This window comes from Pipistrellus kuhlii, unplaced genomic scaffold (genome assembly GCF_014108245.1).
Source record: "Pipistrellus kuhlii isolate mPipKuh1 unplaced genomic scaffold, mPipKuh1.p scaffold_m20_p_2, whole genome shotgun sequence".
NCBI lineage: Eukaryota > Metazoa > Chordata > Mammalia > Chiroptera > Vespertilionidae > Pipistrellus > Pipistrellus kuhlii.
Window position 1 is genome coordinate 46,880,758 of NW_023425515.1, and position 17,662 is coordinate 46,898,419.

Consider the following 17,662-nt stretch of genomic DNA (forward strand, 5'->3'; position numbering starts at 1 on the left):
TTCTCCCCTCCCAATCTCTCTTTAAAAATCAATAAAGCCGAAACCAGTTTGGCTCTGTGAATAGAGCGTCGGTCTGTGTACTGAGAAGTCCCAGGTTCATCATCGAACTATGAACCAGGAGGTCATATTTCAATTCCCAGTCAGGGCAGAAGGCAGCCAATAAATGAGTTTCTCAACATTGATGTTTCTTTCTCCCTCTCCCTTCCTGTATGAAATCAATAAAAATTTAATTGAAAAAAACACCCTTCTTTTTATTTTTTTAATTAATTAATTAATTTATTTTTACATATTTTATTGATTTTTTTGCCCCCCTCCCTCCCACACATCCCCTCCCTCCTCAGAGTTTTATGTCCGTTGGTTGTACTTATATGCATGTATACAAGTCCTTCAGTTGATCTATTATCTCCCCCAGTTCTTCCTCCCCTCCCCACTGTAATTTGACAGTCTGCCTGTTGCTTTACTTTCTCTATATCTGTCTCTTGGTTCATCAGTTTATAATGATCTTTATCATCCACCAATGACTGAGGTCATGTGGTGTTTCTCTTTCATGATTGGCTTATTTCACTCAACATGATGTTCTCCAATTCCATCCAGGCTGCTGCAAATGATGAGAATTCCTTCTTTTTTATGGCAGCATAGTATTCCATTGTGTCTGTCCAATTTTCCCAACACCATTTATTGAAGAAACTGTCTTGACTCCATTGTATATTTGTGCCTCCTTTGTCAAATATTAATTGAGCATAGTGATTTGGGTTGATATCTGGGTTCTCGATTCTATTCCATTGATCTATATGTCTGTTCTTGTGCCAGTACCAGGCTGTTTTGAGAACAGTGACTTTGTAATATAGTTTGAAGTCTGGTATTGAGATCCCTCCTACTCTTCTTTCTCAGGATTGCTGTGGCTATTCGGGGTCTTTTATTGTTCCAAGAAAAAAATACCCTTCTCTTTAAAGGGAGACTCTTCCGTCTCTAATTTAAAACAACCAGTGATGGGGCTTTAAAATGGCGGCAGAGTAAGTAGAAGCTACACGGACACTTTGTCAGGCCCAAACTGAAAATACAATTAAAATACAGAAAAACTACCCTGAAAAATCAACTGAAGACTAGCATGAGAATCCAGGACGGAAAGTAGAGACCGCATGGAAACTCGTAGGAAGCACAGAGACCAGAAAGGGCTGGCTGGCCTCCCCCAGCCAGAAGCTCAAGGCCCAGAGGGATGTCTCAGCTGTGGGGGGTTTCCACCGAGAACTCTGGGGTCTAAACCCACGCTTGGGCTCTCCAACACAGAGCACCAGAACTGAGAAAGGTGCCCACATAACATATAGCTGTGAAAAGCAGCAGGTTGCTGGCTGCCAGGGAGAGATGGTTGAAAATGCAGGCACCCTCTTAAAGGGCCAATGCACAAAATTTAGTATGCTGCCACTCACCCTGGGCTCAGCAGAGGGAGGGTAGAGTGGACTGGAGCAGAAGCCAGGGATGAGGGCTCTAGGGGTGGAGCTCAGAAGGTGGCTACCATGGTTTCCAGTGCTGAGTCATTCCCTCTAGCAGCATAGGACATCTTTCTCAGACAGACCTCTGCTATCTCTGCTATGGAGGCAGTTTTTGCCTGGGGGGGAAGACAGTTGACTCACTCTATAGCAAACACCTTGCCCAAGGGTGCAGAGTTTCTGAGGCCCATTAACAGACTGAGAATAACAAATAGCCTCTAGGCAGAAGCAATTGCCCCACCCAGCCTATTTGAAAACCTCTCATTACACCTGGGGATGATTGCCTGAGGGCTACTCAAAACTGAAAACAATTAGTCAACAGGGAGAGGTGGATATGTAAAGGCTTTTAGTATTTACCTGACCTAATTAGTCAGAAACAGCATTTGACACTGTCTGTCCTGCACTAGAGACTGAGTCATAAACCAATTAGTCACAAACCCAACAGGCAGCCAAAATGGGGAGACTAAAAAAAAAACACTGAGAAAGAACAAGAGAATTCTCCAGAAGAAGAGATAAATGAAATGGAGATAAGGAAGTTATCTGATACAGAGTTGATAATAATGATGGTTAAGATGCTCAACAGCAGGAGAAAAGATACAGTAACTATAAAAAAAGACCAGTCAGAAATAAAGAATGACATAGCACTAATAAAGAACACATTGGAAGGAATAAACAGCAGGTTAGGGGAAGCTGAGGATTGAATCAGTGATTAGTGGACAGGATAGGAAAAAAAAAAAATCACTCAACTAGAGAACCAAATAGGAAAAACAAGTGAAAAACAGGAGGACAGCTTAAGGGAGCCATGGAACAACATGAAATATAATAATATTCAAATAGTAGATGTGCCAGAAGGGGAAGAAAAGGCGCAGAGGACAGAGAATGTTTTAAAGAAATAATGGAGAAAACTTCCCTAATCTGCTGAAGGAATAAGTCACACAAGTGCAGGAGGCACAGAGTCCAAGCAAGAAGAACCCAAACAGACCGATGTCCAGACACATCATAATTAAAAGTGACAAACATTAAAGACAAAGAGAGGTCTTAAAGGCAGCAAGAATAAAGCAGTGTTACCTACAAAGGAGTTCCCATAAGGCTGACACCCAATTTCTCATCAGAAACTCTACAGGCCAGGACCGAATGATATTAAGTACTCAAGATAATGAAAAGCAAGGATCTGAAACTGAGATTACTATATCCAGCAAAGCTATCATTCAAATTGGACAGTGAAATAAAGAGCTTCCTAGAACAAAAAAGAAGAAAAAGGCTAAAGGAGTACATCAGCACCAAGCCCACATTACAAGAAATGCTAAAGGAAAGGCTATCATAATGAGAAGAAATAGATAAACCTAGGCACACAGAATTAAAACGGCAATAAATAAGCACCTATCAATAACCTTAAATGTAAATGAATTAGGCGAAACCAGTTTGGCTCTACCCCAGCGGCAGAGCGTCAGTCTGCGGACTGAAAGGTCCCGGGTTCGATTCCGGTCAAGGGCATGTACGTTGGTTGCGGGCACATCCCCGGATGTGCAGGAGGCAACTGGTCGATGTTTCTCTCTCATCGACATTTCTAGCGCGCGCGCGCACTCTCTCTCTCTCTCTCTCTCTCTCTCTCTCTCTCTCTCTCTCCCTTCCTCTCTGTAAAAAATCAATAAAATATATTAAAAAAACAAACAAACGAAAAACAGGAGCTTTCTAGAAAGCTCTAAAAAAATGTACATGAATTAAATGCTCCAATCAAAAGACATAGGGTAGCTGAATGGATACAAAAATACGACCAAATTATATACTGTCTACAAGAGACTCACCTCAGAACAAAAGACACAGAGAATGAGAGTGAAGGGATGGAAAAATATTTTCTATGCAAAGAGAAAAGAAAAAAAAGCTGGGGTAGCAATACTCATCTGACAGACGCCGATGACACCTTGCCATAATAGCAGTCAGCAGCTGTGTATCACTGCAGGTTGCCCAGGACCAAACCAGAGAAGGTTGGACCTGCATTACCACCATTTGTCCACCATCCAGAACTGAAATATCATTGCTGACATGTACACATAAGGAACTGTTTGACATTGAAATTGGCTCTCAAAAGAATTGTTGGCCCAGAAAGAAACTCACTACAGACTGATTCATATGATTTTCAGCATAACAATTATTGCTTATCTCATTTTTGATCCTTATAAGTGTATTTCCAGTAGGACATGATCTCACTCATCAAGGGGAAATGGTGAACACCACAGACTGATGGCCAAGACTGATGGCCAAAACTGATGGTCTGGCTCAGTGGATAGAGCGTCGGCCTGCGAACTGAAAGGTCCAAGGTTTGATTCCAGTCAAGGGCATGTACCTTGGTTGCGGGTACATTCCCAGTAGGGGGTGTGCAAGAGGCAGCTGATCAATGATTCTCTCTCATTGATGTTTCTAACTCTCTATCCCTCTCTCTTCCTCTCTGTAAAAAATCAATAAAATATATTTTAAAACAACAACAACAACAACAACAAAAACAGACTGATGAACAAGAACAGACCCAGAGATAAGGAGCCATGGGTGAGACTGTTGGACCTCAACAGGAGGGTGGGGATAAAAGGGAGATCAACCAAAGGACTTGTGTGCATACATATGAGCCTAACCAGTGGTCAAGGACAACAGGGGGTTGGGGGCATAAGTGGGGAGGGGTGAGGATTGGAATGGGAGGTTGAGGACAAATATGTGATACTTTAATCAATAAAGAAATTTTAAAAAATACTCATCTGACAAAACAGACTTGAAAATGAAGGTAAATCACAAGAGACAAGAAAGGTAACTACATAAAACCAAAGGGATAGATCCAATAAGAGGATATAACACTAAGCATAAATTCACCTAACATAGGGGCATGTTAATATATAAAAATACTTAAAGAGGATTTTAAGGGAGAAATCAACAACAACATTGTCATAGTAGGAGACTTGAACACCTCTCTCACTTCATTGGATATAGATCTTACAGACAAAAAATTAACAAGGAAACAGTGACTTTAAAGGACACACTGGATCAGATGGATTTAACTGACATTTACAGAATATTTCACCCCAAAGCTGCAGAATATATGTTGCTCTCAAGTGCACATGGGTCATTCACAAAGATAGACCACACTAGGACATAAAGTTCAAGAAGACTGAAATCATATGAAGCATCTTCTCAGGTCACAGTGGAATGAAATTAGAAATCAACAATAATAAAAACACCTCAAAACATTCAAACACATGGTGGCTAAATGGCATGTTATTAAACAATGTATGGGTTACCAAAGAGATCAAGAAATAAATAAAAACTTCCTGGAAACAAAAATGAACACACAACAACCACAAATCTCTGGGACACAGCAAAAGCAGTCCTGAGTGGAAAGTTCATAGCATTACAGGCCTACCTCAAAAAACAAGAAAAATCATATTTAACCCTACATCTTCAAGAATTAGAAAGAGAACAATAAGAAAAACCTAGAGTAAGTAGAAGGAAGAAAATAAAGATGAGAGCAGAAATAAATCATAGAGACAATATATATATATATACATATATATATATATATATATATTTTTTTTTTTTTTTTTTATTTTTTCAATTAAACCAGGAGCTGATTTTCTGAAAAGAAAAACAAGATTGATGAACCTTTAGCCAGACTAATCTAGAAACAAAGACAGAGGACCCAAATAAATATAATCAGAAACGAAAGTAGAGAAGTAATCACTGACACCACAGAAATTCAAAGGACTATAAGAAAATACTACGAACAACTACATGCCAACAAGATGGACAGTGTGGATGAAATGGACAAATTCCTAGAAAAATTACAAACTTCCAAAACAGAATCAGGAAGAATCAGAAAACCTGTATAGGCCAACAACTGATGAAATGGAAATCGTAATCAAAAGACTCCTAGAACACAAAAGCTTTGGTCCATATGGCTTCAGAGGAGTTTTACCAAACATCATTCAAAGAACTAACACTTACACTCCTCAAACTATTTCAGAAAATCCAAGAGGAAGGAACACTTCCAAACTATTTTTATGAGGCCAGCATTATCCTAATTCCAAAACCAGATAAAGACACTATAAAGAAAGAGAATTACAGGCCAATATCCCTGATGAACATATTGTAGATGCTAAAATCTTCAACAAAATATTAGAAAATCGCATCCAATATATTAAAAAGATCATACACCATGACCAAGTGGGATTTATTAAATCAATAAATGTGATCCATCACATAAATAAATTAAAAGGCAAAAATCACATGATCATATTAATTGATGCAGAAAAAGCATGACAAAATCCAAAACTCATTTTTGATAAAAACTCTCAGCAACGTGGGAATAGAGGGGTCATTCCTCAACATGACAAAGGCCATATATGACAAATCTACAGCTGACATCATATTTAATGGGCAAAAACTAAAACCATTTTCTTTTTCTGGTTTTTTTTTTTTTTTTTTTTAATATATTCTATTGATTTTGTACAGAGAGAAAGGGAGATAGTTAGAAACATCGATGAGAGAGAGTCATTGATCAGCTGCCTCTTGCACACCCCCTACTGGGGATATGCCCGCAACCAAGGTACATGCTCTTGACAGGAACCGAACCCGGGACCCTTCAGTCCCCAAGCCAATGCTCTATCCATTGAGCCAAACCGGTTTGGGCTTTTTCTTTTTTTTAAAAAAAATATATATTTTATTGATTTTTCTTACAGAGAGGAAGGGAGAGGGATAGAGAACTAGAAACGTCAGTGAGAGAGAAACATCGACCAGCTGCCTCTTGCACACCCCCTACCGGGGATGTGCCCGCAACCAAAGTACATGCCCTTGACCGGAATCGAACCTGGAACCTTTCAGTCTGCAGACCGACGCTCTACCGCTGAGCCAAACCGGTTTCGGCCTAAAACCATTTTCCCTACAAACAGGAAAAGGCAGGGATGTCCACTTTCACCACTCCTGTTCAATATAGTATTAGAAGTGCTAGCCATAGCGATCAGACAAGAAATAAAAGGCATCCAAATTAGAAAGGAGGAAGTAAAACTGTTATTATCCACAGATGACATAATATTGTACCTATAAAACCCTGAAGATTCCATAAAAAAAACTACCAGATTTAATAAATGAATTTGGCAATGTAGCAGGATACAAAATTAACACCCAGAAATCATTTTTATACACCAATACTGAATTCTCAGAAGAGAAACTAAACAATCCCATTTACTATTTGCAATAAAAACTTAAGATACTTAGGAATAAATTTAGCCAAGGAGATAAAAGACTTGCACTCGGAAATCTACAGGATGTTGAGAGATAGAGGAAGACATGAACAAGTGTAAGAATATACCATGTTCATGGACTGGTAGAGTTAACATAATTAAAATGTCCATACTATTCAAAGCAATCTACAGATTTAATACAATCCCTATTAAAATAGCAACAGCATATTTTACAGATTAAGAACAAATACTCCAAGAATTTATATTGAACCAAAGAAGACTTTGAATAGCTGCAGCAATCTTGAGAAAGAACAATGAAGTTGGAGGGATCACACCACCTGATATGAAGTTATACCACAAAGCCACTGTAATCAAAACAGCCTGGTACTGACACAAGAACAAACATATACTAGTAGTTCAATGGAACAGAACCAAAGACCCAGAAATCGACCTAAGTAATTACACTCATTTAATACAGTATTTGACAAAGGAGGCAAGAACAAACAATAGAGTCAAAACAGTCTCTTCATTAAATGGTGGTGAGAAAATTGAATACACGCAAATAAATGAAACTAGACTACCAACTTACACTACAAAAGAATAAACTCAAAATGCATGAAAGACTTAAATGTAAGTCGTGAAACCATGAAAGTTCTAGGAGAAAACATAGCCAACAAAATCTCAGACATCTCTCATTGCTAGCAATATGTTTACGCATACATCCCCTAAGACAACGGAAACTAAGAAGAAAATACACAAATGGGACTACATCAAAATAAAAAGTTTCTGCATAGCAAAAGAAACCATCAACAAAACAAGAGAGCCCACTGTATAAGAGAAGGTATTTGGCAATAATACACCTGATAAAGGGTTAATAGCCAAACAAAATAAGGAACTCATGCAACTTAACGGTAACAGAAGGAAGACAAACAATTCAATTAAAAAATGGGCAAAGGACCTACTAAATAGACATACAGAAAGCCAAGAGACATATAAAAAATGCTCAAAGTCACTGATCATCAGAGAGATGCAAATTAAAATGAGATATCACCTCACACCTGTCAGAATGGCTACCATCAACAAATGACAAGTACTGGCAAGAATGTGGAGAAAAGGGAACCCTAGTACACTGCTGGAGGGAAGGCAGACTGGTGCAGCATTATGGAAAATAGTTTGGAGTTTCCTAAAAAAATTAAATATGGAACTGCCATTTGACCCAGTGATCCCATTTCTAGGAATATATCCCAAGAAAACAGAAACACCAAACAAAAAGAATGTATGCACGCCTATGATCATAGCAGCATAATTTACAAGAGTTAAGATCTGGAGACAGTCCAAGTGCCCATTGGTAGATGAGTGGATAAAAAAGCTGTGGTACATTTATAACATGGAATATTATGCAGCAGTAAAAAAGAAAAATCTCTTACACTTTGAGATAGCATGAACGGACCTGGAGAGAGTTGTGTTAAACGAAATAAGCCAGAGAAAGATAAGTATCATATGATCTCACTCATATGGGGAATCTAATGAACAAAATAAATCGATGAGCAAAATAGATCCAGAGGCATAGTAGCATACATAGAACAGACTATGGCATCTCAGAGGGAAGGTGTGGGGAAGGTGGGTGGGTGGATGCGAAGTGATCAACAGAAGAACTTGTATGCATATATGTATAACGTACAGATCAGACAATAGAGTGGTGAAGGCCTTGGGGGAGGGTGCAGGCTAGAGGGGGTCAACTGGGGGAGATATGTAATATTTTCAACAATAAAACTTTTAAAAATAAATAAAACTCCAGGAAAGTTCTGGGGAATAACTACTGAGTCATACACACTCACAAACACACACACACAAAGAAAAAATAAAAAAAATATTTAGACACACAGAAGCATAGAACAGTCTGTGGAATTTCAGAGGGAAGGCGGGAGAAGGTAGGAAGAGATCAACCAAAGAACATATATATGCATAACCCATGGATATAGACAATAAGGTGGTAAAGGTCTATAGCAGGGCAGGCTAGAATTGGTCAATGCGAAGGGGGGGGGGTGGACCTATGTAATACTTTCAATAGTAAAGATTTAATTTTTTTTTTAAAAATATTGGATACATTGCAACCACCAGCTGCAAATATAAGGATTAGCAAATATAAGAATCAATTCAAACAGCATTCGATGCTGTAGCATTACAATAAAGAGCACAGCATATGTTAATATTTATAAGTATATATTTAACATTTGTAAATTGTGTATTATTTTCCAGCTTTATTATCAGTAAAATTTATAATAAACTTATGTATATAAATACAAAAATAAAACCAGTGATTACCCCTTTGTTCTTTTGACCCAGAACAGCTTTAAATTGTGAAACTAAACTTGTTCCATCCCACAGAAGGACATTCTCTAGGATAAAGACAGAGGAGTATGGGCTACTATTACTAATCTTAGAATTAAATTTTTAGACCAAAAGGGATATTTATAATTCTAACTCTAGCATTTTCCTAACTAACCAGACGTGAAGGTGCTTGCTTATAGGCTAATTTACTAGATGTGAAAACTGTTGTAGTTTATATATACTATAACATTTAACACTAGCTAATTAAACAGAGTTTTTAAATATAAGCCAAGATAATAGAGCATTACCATCTTCACTAACAAAATCTATTTTCTAAACAACTACCAGTCTCTACTTGAGACAGGAATGTGACCAGGTCTTTCCTGTTTAAAATTCTGTAATGGTTCCCCAGGAAACAGAATAAAATCTGAGCTCTGTAGCATGGAATACAAGGCCCTTTATGACCTGTTCCCTGCCTACCTCATGTCTACAGCCCAGCCCCTTCTGCCGTCTGTAGTTTCCTACATTATATAAAAGCGTAATATACCAATTAGACTGGGCATCTTTCCAGATGAAGCCAGGGCTGCGAGGGAAGCCCGGGTTCCAGGGTACTGGATTTGAGCGCGGGTCCTGGGTGCCAGAGGGAAGCTGGCAGCTGGGGGAAGGAAGGCTACTCTTGCATGAATTACGTGCAGCAGGCCTCTACTGCTATATAATTCTCTCTCCCTCTCTGCTTTCACATCTTGCAGGACTGTATTTAGCTCCATGAATATGCTATGAGCCCTCCTGTGTCCGTGGCACTGGAATTATTTTCTAGGCATTCAAAACATGTTTTAACTATCAAAATCCTCCTAACTATAATATATTCACTTACTCATCCTTTAACCTTCAACTTAAATGTCATTTCCTTAGGAAGCATTTCCAGATAGGATAGATATCTTACACTATCTCTACTATCATGGTTCCGTTTATAATTTATAATTTTGTGCTGCGGTATTTTTGTTTTTTAGAGAGAAGAAGGGGGAAGAGAGACACAGACAGACTCACCACCTTTCAGTATATGGGACAACGCTCCAACCAGCTGGGCCACACGGACCAGGGCTATGCTGCAGTGTTTGATCAGTGGTGCCATGAGGGCAGCGACACCATCTGCTTCGCCTGTCACTGTGTCTCTGATGACTACAGGGTGCATATGGTACAAATTAGCAGAGATGTGAAAACAATTTGTCCAAATAAGTTGCCATAAAAGGCATACTGTCCAGCTGGCGAGGCTCACAACCAGAAGGTTATAGTTTGATTCCCAGTCAGGGCACAGGCCCGGATTGCAGGCTCAGTTCCCCAGTGCAGGGAGTGCAGTAGGCAGCCAATCAATTATTCTCTATCTTTCTCTCCCACTCCTTTCTGAAGTGAATAAAGATAAATTTTTTAAAAGGTGTAATTTTGCCAAAACCGGTTTGGCTCAGTGGATAGAGCGTTGGCCTGCGGACTGAAAGGTCCCGGGTTCAATTTCGGTCAAGGGCATGTACCTTGATTGCAGGCACATCCCCAGTGTGGGGGGTGCAAGAGGCAGCTGATCGATGATTCTCTCTCATTGATGTTTCTAACTCTCTATCCCTCTCTCTTCCTCTCTGTAAAATATCAATAAAATATATTAAAAATAAAAACTCCCACAAATTAAAAAAAAGTGTAATTTCTTGTTTTCTTATTTTTCCAATGATACCAATTAAAACCAAAAATGAATAACTGAAGATACTCTAAAGTCATCCTTTCTTCTTTTAAATGAAAATAGTAGATGTTTGTTAACAAGAACAGCACAAAGGAGTGTAAATTTGCGTAGAATAAAATAAATATCTATAGATCAGGCTTTACATTAGAGATAGCAACAATCTTTCAGTCATTTTGATTTTTAAAAGCATGTTTTTATTCATTTCAGAGAGAAAGGAAAGGGAGAGAAAGAAACATAAATGATGAAACTGGCTGGGCCATTTTAACTTTTAAAATAATGATATGCTGAAACCAGTTTGGCTCAGTGGATAGAGTGTCAGCCTGCAGACTGAAAGGTCCCAGGTTCAATCCCGGTCAAGGGCATGTACCTTGGTTGTGGGCATATCCCCAGTAGGGGGTGTGCAAGAGGCCGCTGATCGATGATTCTCTCTCATCGATGTTTCTAACTCTCTATCCCTCTCTCTTCCTCTCTGTAAAAAATCAATAAAAATATATTAAAAAATAAAATAATGATACAATCAGAAAAAAAAATTAATGATACAGTCCAGCCAGTGTGGCTCAATGGTCAAGCATCAAGCTATCAGGAGGTCACAGTTGGATTCCCTGTTGGGGCACATGCCTGGGTTTCGAGCTCAATCCCCAGCAGGGGGCGTGCAGGAGGCAGCCAATCAATGATTCTCTCTTCTCATTGATGTTTCATCTCTCTTTCTCTTTCCTTTCGTCTCTGAAATAAATATTTTTAAATGATTCAATTTTTCCCCTCCCAGACTTTTGTTTCAAAATGACAGATGAAACAAATATTGTAACCTTCCCTTTCTACATCAAATCTCTTTACCATGAAACAAAATCTATGAGGAATGTCCCAGAAATAAATTAGGACAAAACTAAAGACAAAAACAGCAGCTCGGGATTTAGGCGGGAGAATGCTACTGCATAAATGTTGGTAGTGGTTAAGCAGGTAGATTACTGGGTTCTTCTAAGTACGAATGTGCACACACACATAGGGTTTCCCTCATTCCTAATCCTCAAAGCTTCAGGCCACAGTTGTGTCAGGAAGGAACAGTAAGTGGGGGAAATAGGGTTGGAAAGGGAGGGAAAGAGTCTCAGGGAATAAGAGCACACAACCCTCCAAATATTCCCTCTTTCTTTAACAGAAAAACGACTGTGCTTCTAAATCTTCCTCCAAACAAGCTACAAAGGGAGACTCCACAGATGCTGTAGTCTCAACTACAAAGCCAAATGCAATTCTCCCGAACTTACCCAACAAATGTAATACAATTCCAATCAAAACATCAATAGGCTTGCCATAGCAATTAGACAAGAATAAGAAATAAAAGGCATCCAAATTGGAAAAGAAGATGTAAAACTGACATTATTTGCAGATGACATTATACTTTACATAGAAAACCCGAAAGACTCCATCAAAAAATTATTAGACTTAATAAAATCAGCAATGTAGCAGGATGCAAAATTAATGCCCAGAAATCAATGGCTTTTTTATACACCAATAGTAAATTTACAGAAAGAGAGATTAAAAAAACAATCCTATTTACCATTGCACCAAAAAAATTAAGATACCTAGGAATAAACGTAACGAAGGAGGTAAAAGACCTATACTCAGAAAACTACAGGACACTGAAAAAAGAGAAAGAGGAAGACATAAACAGATAGAAGAACATACTGTGTTCATGGATTGGTAGAATCAACATTATTAAAATGTCCATACTACACAAAGTAATCTACAGATTCAATGCACTCCCACCAAAATACCAACAGCATATTTCACAAACCTAGAATGAACATATTTTCTTAACGGCGTCTAGAATGGTGAATCCTTTCCAGAAGGTTTCAATTTATTTGCCAAGATCCATCGGACTTATTACCAATGGTAGATACAGTCTTCCAAAATTTATCTGTAGCCAGCTGGCGTGGCTCAGTGGTTGAGCAATAAGACTGTTTTGCTTTCTTATCATTTGTATGTTCACTAGAATTGCAGTTTAATTTCCTTCAAGACCTTGGCTAACTGGTGTAGGAGGCCTAGCTTTTTTCCTATCTCAGCCTTCCCCACTAAACTTAGTCCTATCCTAGCTTCTGATTTCAAGTAACAGATATGCAACTCTTCTTTTCATTTGACTACTTAGAAGCCATTGTAAAGTTATTAATTGGCCTGATTTCAATATTGCTGTCTCAGGAAATAAGGAGGCCCAAGGAGAGGGAGAGATACGGGGAAATAACCAGTCATTGGATCAGTTAAAACACACACAACATTTATCTATTAAGTTTGACATCTTACATAGGTGTGGTTTGTAAGTGGTTTGTAGTGCCCCAAAACCATTATGCTAGTAACATCAAAGATCACCAATCATAAATTACTATAAGAAATATAATAATAAAAGTTTGAAATATTGGGAAAATTACCAAAATGAAACAACTTTCACTGTGTGGAATCGTAATGAGGTTGAGAAACTATGGGCTAGACTCATGTTTGCCAAAGATGCGTTCACACACTGCTGAGTGCTGCTTCAGACGCTTCTGAGGGCATTATAGAACACATGATAAAAAAAAACCCCCAGCATTACTGTTCTCAAAATCAGAAAACCTCTCAATTCCAAAACAAAGTTGGCTCCAGGGATTTTAAACATGGTATTGTAGACTATATCACAATTCTTATAATAGTAGGTCTTTCTCAAGTATCAGAGCTTTTATTAATGTTGGGGAGCCATGACTATAGCCCCAGTCTCTAAAAATTAAGAGTATAGAAAATCACTGGCATAGCAAGTTCGTTGAGCAAAACTTTAGTTTTATTCTTTTCTATCATAGTTTAAAATAAACTAGTTTTCCTAATAATGCCTATATACCACCACTAGTTGTTTTCTTGGGTTTTTATTGTTCTCACCATAAAAAAATTTAAAAATCAACATACACTTTAATTAAAAAGATATCAAATGAGTAACAAAATAATAACAGACTCTTAAAGCCATAGTACTATTTACCTTTCTCTGTGCTTGAGAATATAGAGATGATTTTATGTCTGGGCTTTTTTTCCTCTGGAACAGAGGGCAAAGGTTTCAAACTGTGATTGGCTGACAAAGGGTCTTTGCCTCCAGTGCTGAAGATGGTACTGCTCATCCTCACAGGCGGCGCCGGAGGCTTGTCTTCCAGTTCTCCGTTATCAGACATGATTCAGAGTTACGGTATGTCCTGAAACACAGGAAAAAACGTATAGTTAATAACAAGGTGAAAAATAGTAGGCACAAGTGCGATACAGTAACTAATCCCTCCTCAGTTTCAAATTAGAAAATGTTACTCACTTAAGGTGACATTTGTGAGATCTACAAAACTCAATGAGTAAAAGGTTAAATTGATCTCCTATAAATATGGCAATCTCCCCCAACAAAGTTAGTGAATGGTTAGCTGAGGAAATGTCTGAAAAGCTATTATGGTAGTTTTGGGAAACTATAATGATACTAACATATAAAATGATTCACCTAACCAACTGATGCTAAGAGTAAATGTTTCAATAAAATGCCAGACAACATGGACCCTTAAAAAAAGAGAATTCCAAAGAGAAAGACAATCAAAGGAAATGTTTCTGGTATGTCTCTCCATTTCTGCAGCAGAGACATGACACTTGCTATGAAATACACCAACAAACTCCCTACTCTGGGATCTGGTTCCATGCTCACCAGCCTTATGACTACAACTTATCCTTCATGTAAACTATCCTAAAGGATGAAAATGTACCACTGGTGCAATATTTGGTCTCTCTGAAAATTTGGCATTCTATTACACTCCGTAGTCCCTTGTGAGTCTTGCAGGCAGGGCCATAGAACTTGATCCATTTGGGAACACTGACAAAAGTATATTCATAGCTTGGCTAAAAACCAGAGTCAGGCCACATCTCAAGGTTCTACCAGCCTGTGATTCCCTTTCTAGGCAGTCAAATAACCCCTCTTATCCATGAGGCTAATTCAATGGAAACTTTAAGCTTGTTACATATACATACATATTTTGTTTTTCAAAAAGTGGATTGCACACATTTAAAATCAGCATTTAAGGGGGATGCCTTGTAATTTTCAGATGAATTCTGATACAACACTATATATTCTAGGAAACTACCCATTTTTCCACTAAAAGTTTTGATTGATAATTAGATCCTGATTATAAAGTTATTTAATGCATGTAAGTGAACAAAACTTTGTATATGTACAATGAAAAGAATGCCAACTCTATTTACATAAAATTAAAAATTAAATTATTTATATAGTTTGAATGCTACCTGAAGAAAAATAGGTATAATTTGGACAGAATGGAGGAATGAAGATTATAATGCTTAATTCTACTCCAAATCACACACTTTGTTTTCCTTGATAGGAGTATCAGGTATTTTATCTGACATAATGACAGTTATTTTTCAGCCTATAAAAGAAGGAGAATGAGAGAAGGTAAAGGGGGAGGGGGAAGAAACATTTCTGGGAATAACTGAGAGAAGGGCTGGAAGATGGGAACAAAAAGATTTATATATTTTTATTTATTTTATTTATTTTTAAAAATATATTTTATTGATTTTGTACAGAGAGAAAGGGAGAGAGTTAGAAACATTGATGAGAGAGAGTCATCGATCAGCTGCCTCTTGCACACCCCTTACTGGGGATATGCCCGCAACCAAGGTACATGCCCTTGACCGGAATCGAACCCAGGACCCTTCAGTCCCCAAGCCGACGCTCTATCCATTGAGCCAAACCAGTTTCGGCAGATTTGTATTTATGTGTGAGAAAAACTGCCTCACGTGAAATTAAACTACTGGTGATCAAAGGCAGAAATGGGGATGAAATCAAAGGTAGTGCAGGGGACACATAGTGAGATGATCCTTCCAAACCAGCTGGTCACATCATGTGGGTGTGTTTGGGATGGGATATGAGCAGGATGTGACTGACTGTTTTTCAGTGTGGGCTGTCAGGTGTGCCCTGCCAAAAGGCACTTGCCTATTTCTATAAATGGAAGAAAGACAAGGCTTAGTAATAATGTTTTGAGGATTATTTGATAAATCAAGACAGATGTTTATCGCTTATGGAACAAGAGATTAACCTTAGAGCAACTCACTTTCATCATCTTTTTTTTTTTTTTAATGTATTTTATTGACTTTTTACAGAGAGGAAGGGAGAGGGAGAGTTAGAAACATCTATGAGAGAGAAACATCAATCAGTTGCCTCCTGCACAGCCCCTACTGGGGATGTGCCTGCAACCAAGGTACATGCCCTTGATGGGAATCAAAACTGGAACCTTTCAGTCCGCAGACCGACGCTCTATCCACTGAGCCAAACCGGTTAGGGCTCACTTTCAACTTAATCACCAGTGACAACAGAGAGAGCAGGATCAAATTCTGATTACACTTTGACCAAATGCATTTTGGTTAAGCTGTGACCAAAATCATCTATATTAATGCACATTAAATTTAAAAATCAAAGTGCTACCAGAGAACTGTCTGAGAGTGAGGAGGCTCTCCCCTCCTAGCTTCTTGTCACACTGTCCAGAAAGAATTCAGATAAGTGATAGAAAGCAGTGTTGAAGCAAAGCAAGCAAATTTATTAATACGCTTGGCATATTCTTAATAAATAGTCTGAGTGCCCCACCTGGTGGGAGTTCAAGGGTTTTACACTTTTTCAACTATAGGTCTCAAGGTTTCCCTGCTGGATAGACTAGCTTTCAAGGTCCCCTGTATAATGTTGGGGCTTTTTCCAGAATTTATGAGAACATCTGCCAATTTTATCTTGGCAAGTACCAAGACAGCTGATGACTTCTTTTTGTTTTTAATCTTTATTGTTGAGATTACTACAGATGTCTCACTCTCCCCCCCCCCCCCCCCCCGATAACCCCCTCCATCCAGTTCCCACCCACCCCACCCCACCCCAGGTCTTGGCCACCCTAATGCTTGTGCCCATAGGTAATGTATATATGCATATAAGATCTTTGTTTAATCTCTACCCATCCTCTACCCCCCCTTCCCTGAGAATTGTGTCTGTCCCATTTCCATGCCTCTGATTCTATTTTATTCAGTTTATTTTATTCATTAAATTTCTTGTTCATTTATTTTGATTTTTAGATTCAATTGTTAATAAGTATGTACTTGTTGCCATTTTGTTCATATTTTTTTATCTTTTTTTTCTCCCTCTTCTTAAAGAATAACTTTCAACATTTTATGTAATACTGGTTTGGTGATGAATTCCTTTAGCTTTTTCTTATCTGTGAAGCTCTTTATCTGACCTTCAATTCTAAATGATAGCTTTGCTAGTAATCTTGGTTGTAGGTCCTTACTATTCATCACTTGAATATTTCTTGCCACTCCCTTCTGGCCTACAAAGTTTCTGTTGAGAAATCAGCTGATAGTCATATGGGTACTCCTTTGTAGGTAACTGCTTTTTTCTTGCTACTTCTAAGATTTTCTCTTTGTCTTTAGCCCTTGGCATTTTAATTATGATGTCTTGGTGTGATCCTCTTTGGGGTTCCTCTTATTTTGGGCTCTGTGCTTCCTGGACTTGTAAGTTTATTTCTATCACTAGGTAGGGAAAGTTTTCTGTCATTATTTCTTCAAATAGGTTTTCAGTATCTTGCTCTCTCTCTTCACCTTCTGGCACCTCCATTATGTGAATGTCAGTACACCTGAAGTTGTCCCAGAGGCTCCTTAAACTATCTTCGTATTTTTGGATTCAATTTTCTTTTTGCTCTACTGGTTGGATTTGTTTTGCTTCCTCATATTTCAAATTAATTTGATTCTCAGAATTCTCTATTTTACTGTTGAATCCCTGTGTATTGTTCTTCATTTCAGTCAGTGTATGCATAATTTCAGACTGGTCCTTTTCCATTTTTTTTTTTTTTGAGGTTTCTAGAAGATTCTTG

At 38.2% G+C, this 17,662-nt stretch overlaps 1 protein-coding gene across 1 annotated transcript in view; it reads right to left on the reverse strand.

Moving 5' to 3' along the window:
* Positions 1-17,662, reverse strand: part of PAK2 (p21 (RAC1) activated kinase 2) — an 83,700-nt gene that overhangs the window by 33,597 nt on the left and 32,441 nt on the right. Inside the window, exon 2 of the mRNA XM_036448492.2 lies at positions 13,759-13,966. Within this exon, the coding sequence (XP_036304385.1) occupies positions 13,759-13,945 (187 nt within the window). The 5' untranslated portion in view covers positions 13,946-13,966. The remainder of the gene's footprint in view (positions 1-13,758; positions 13,967-17,662) is intronic.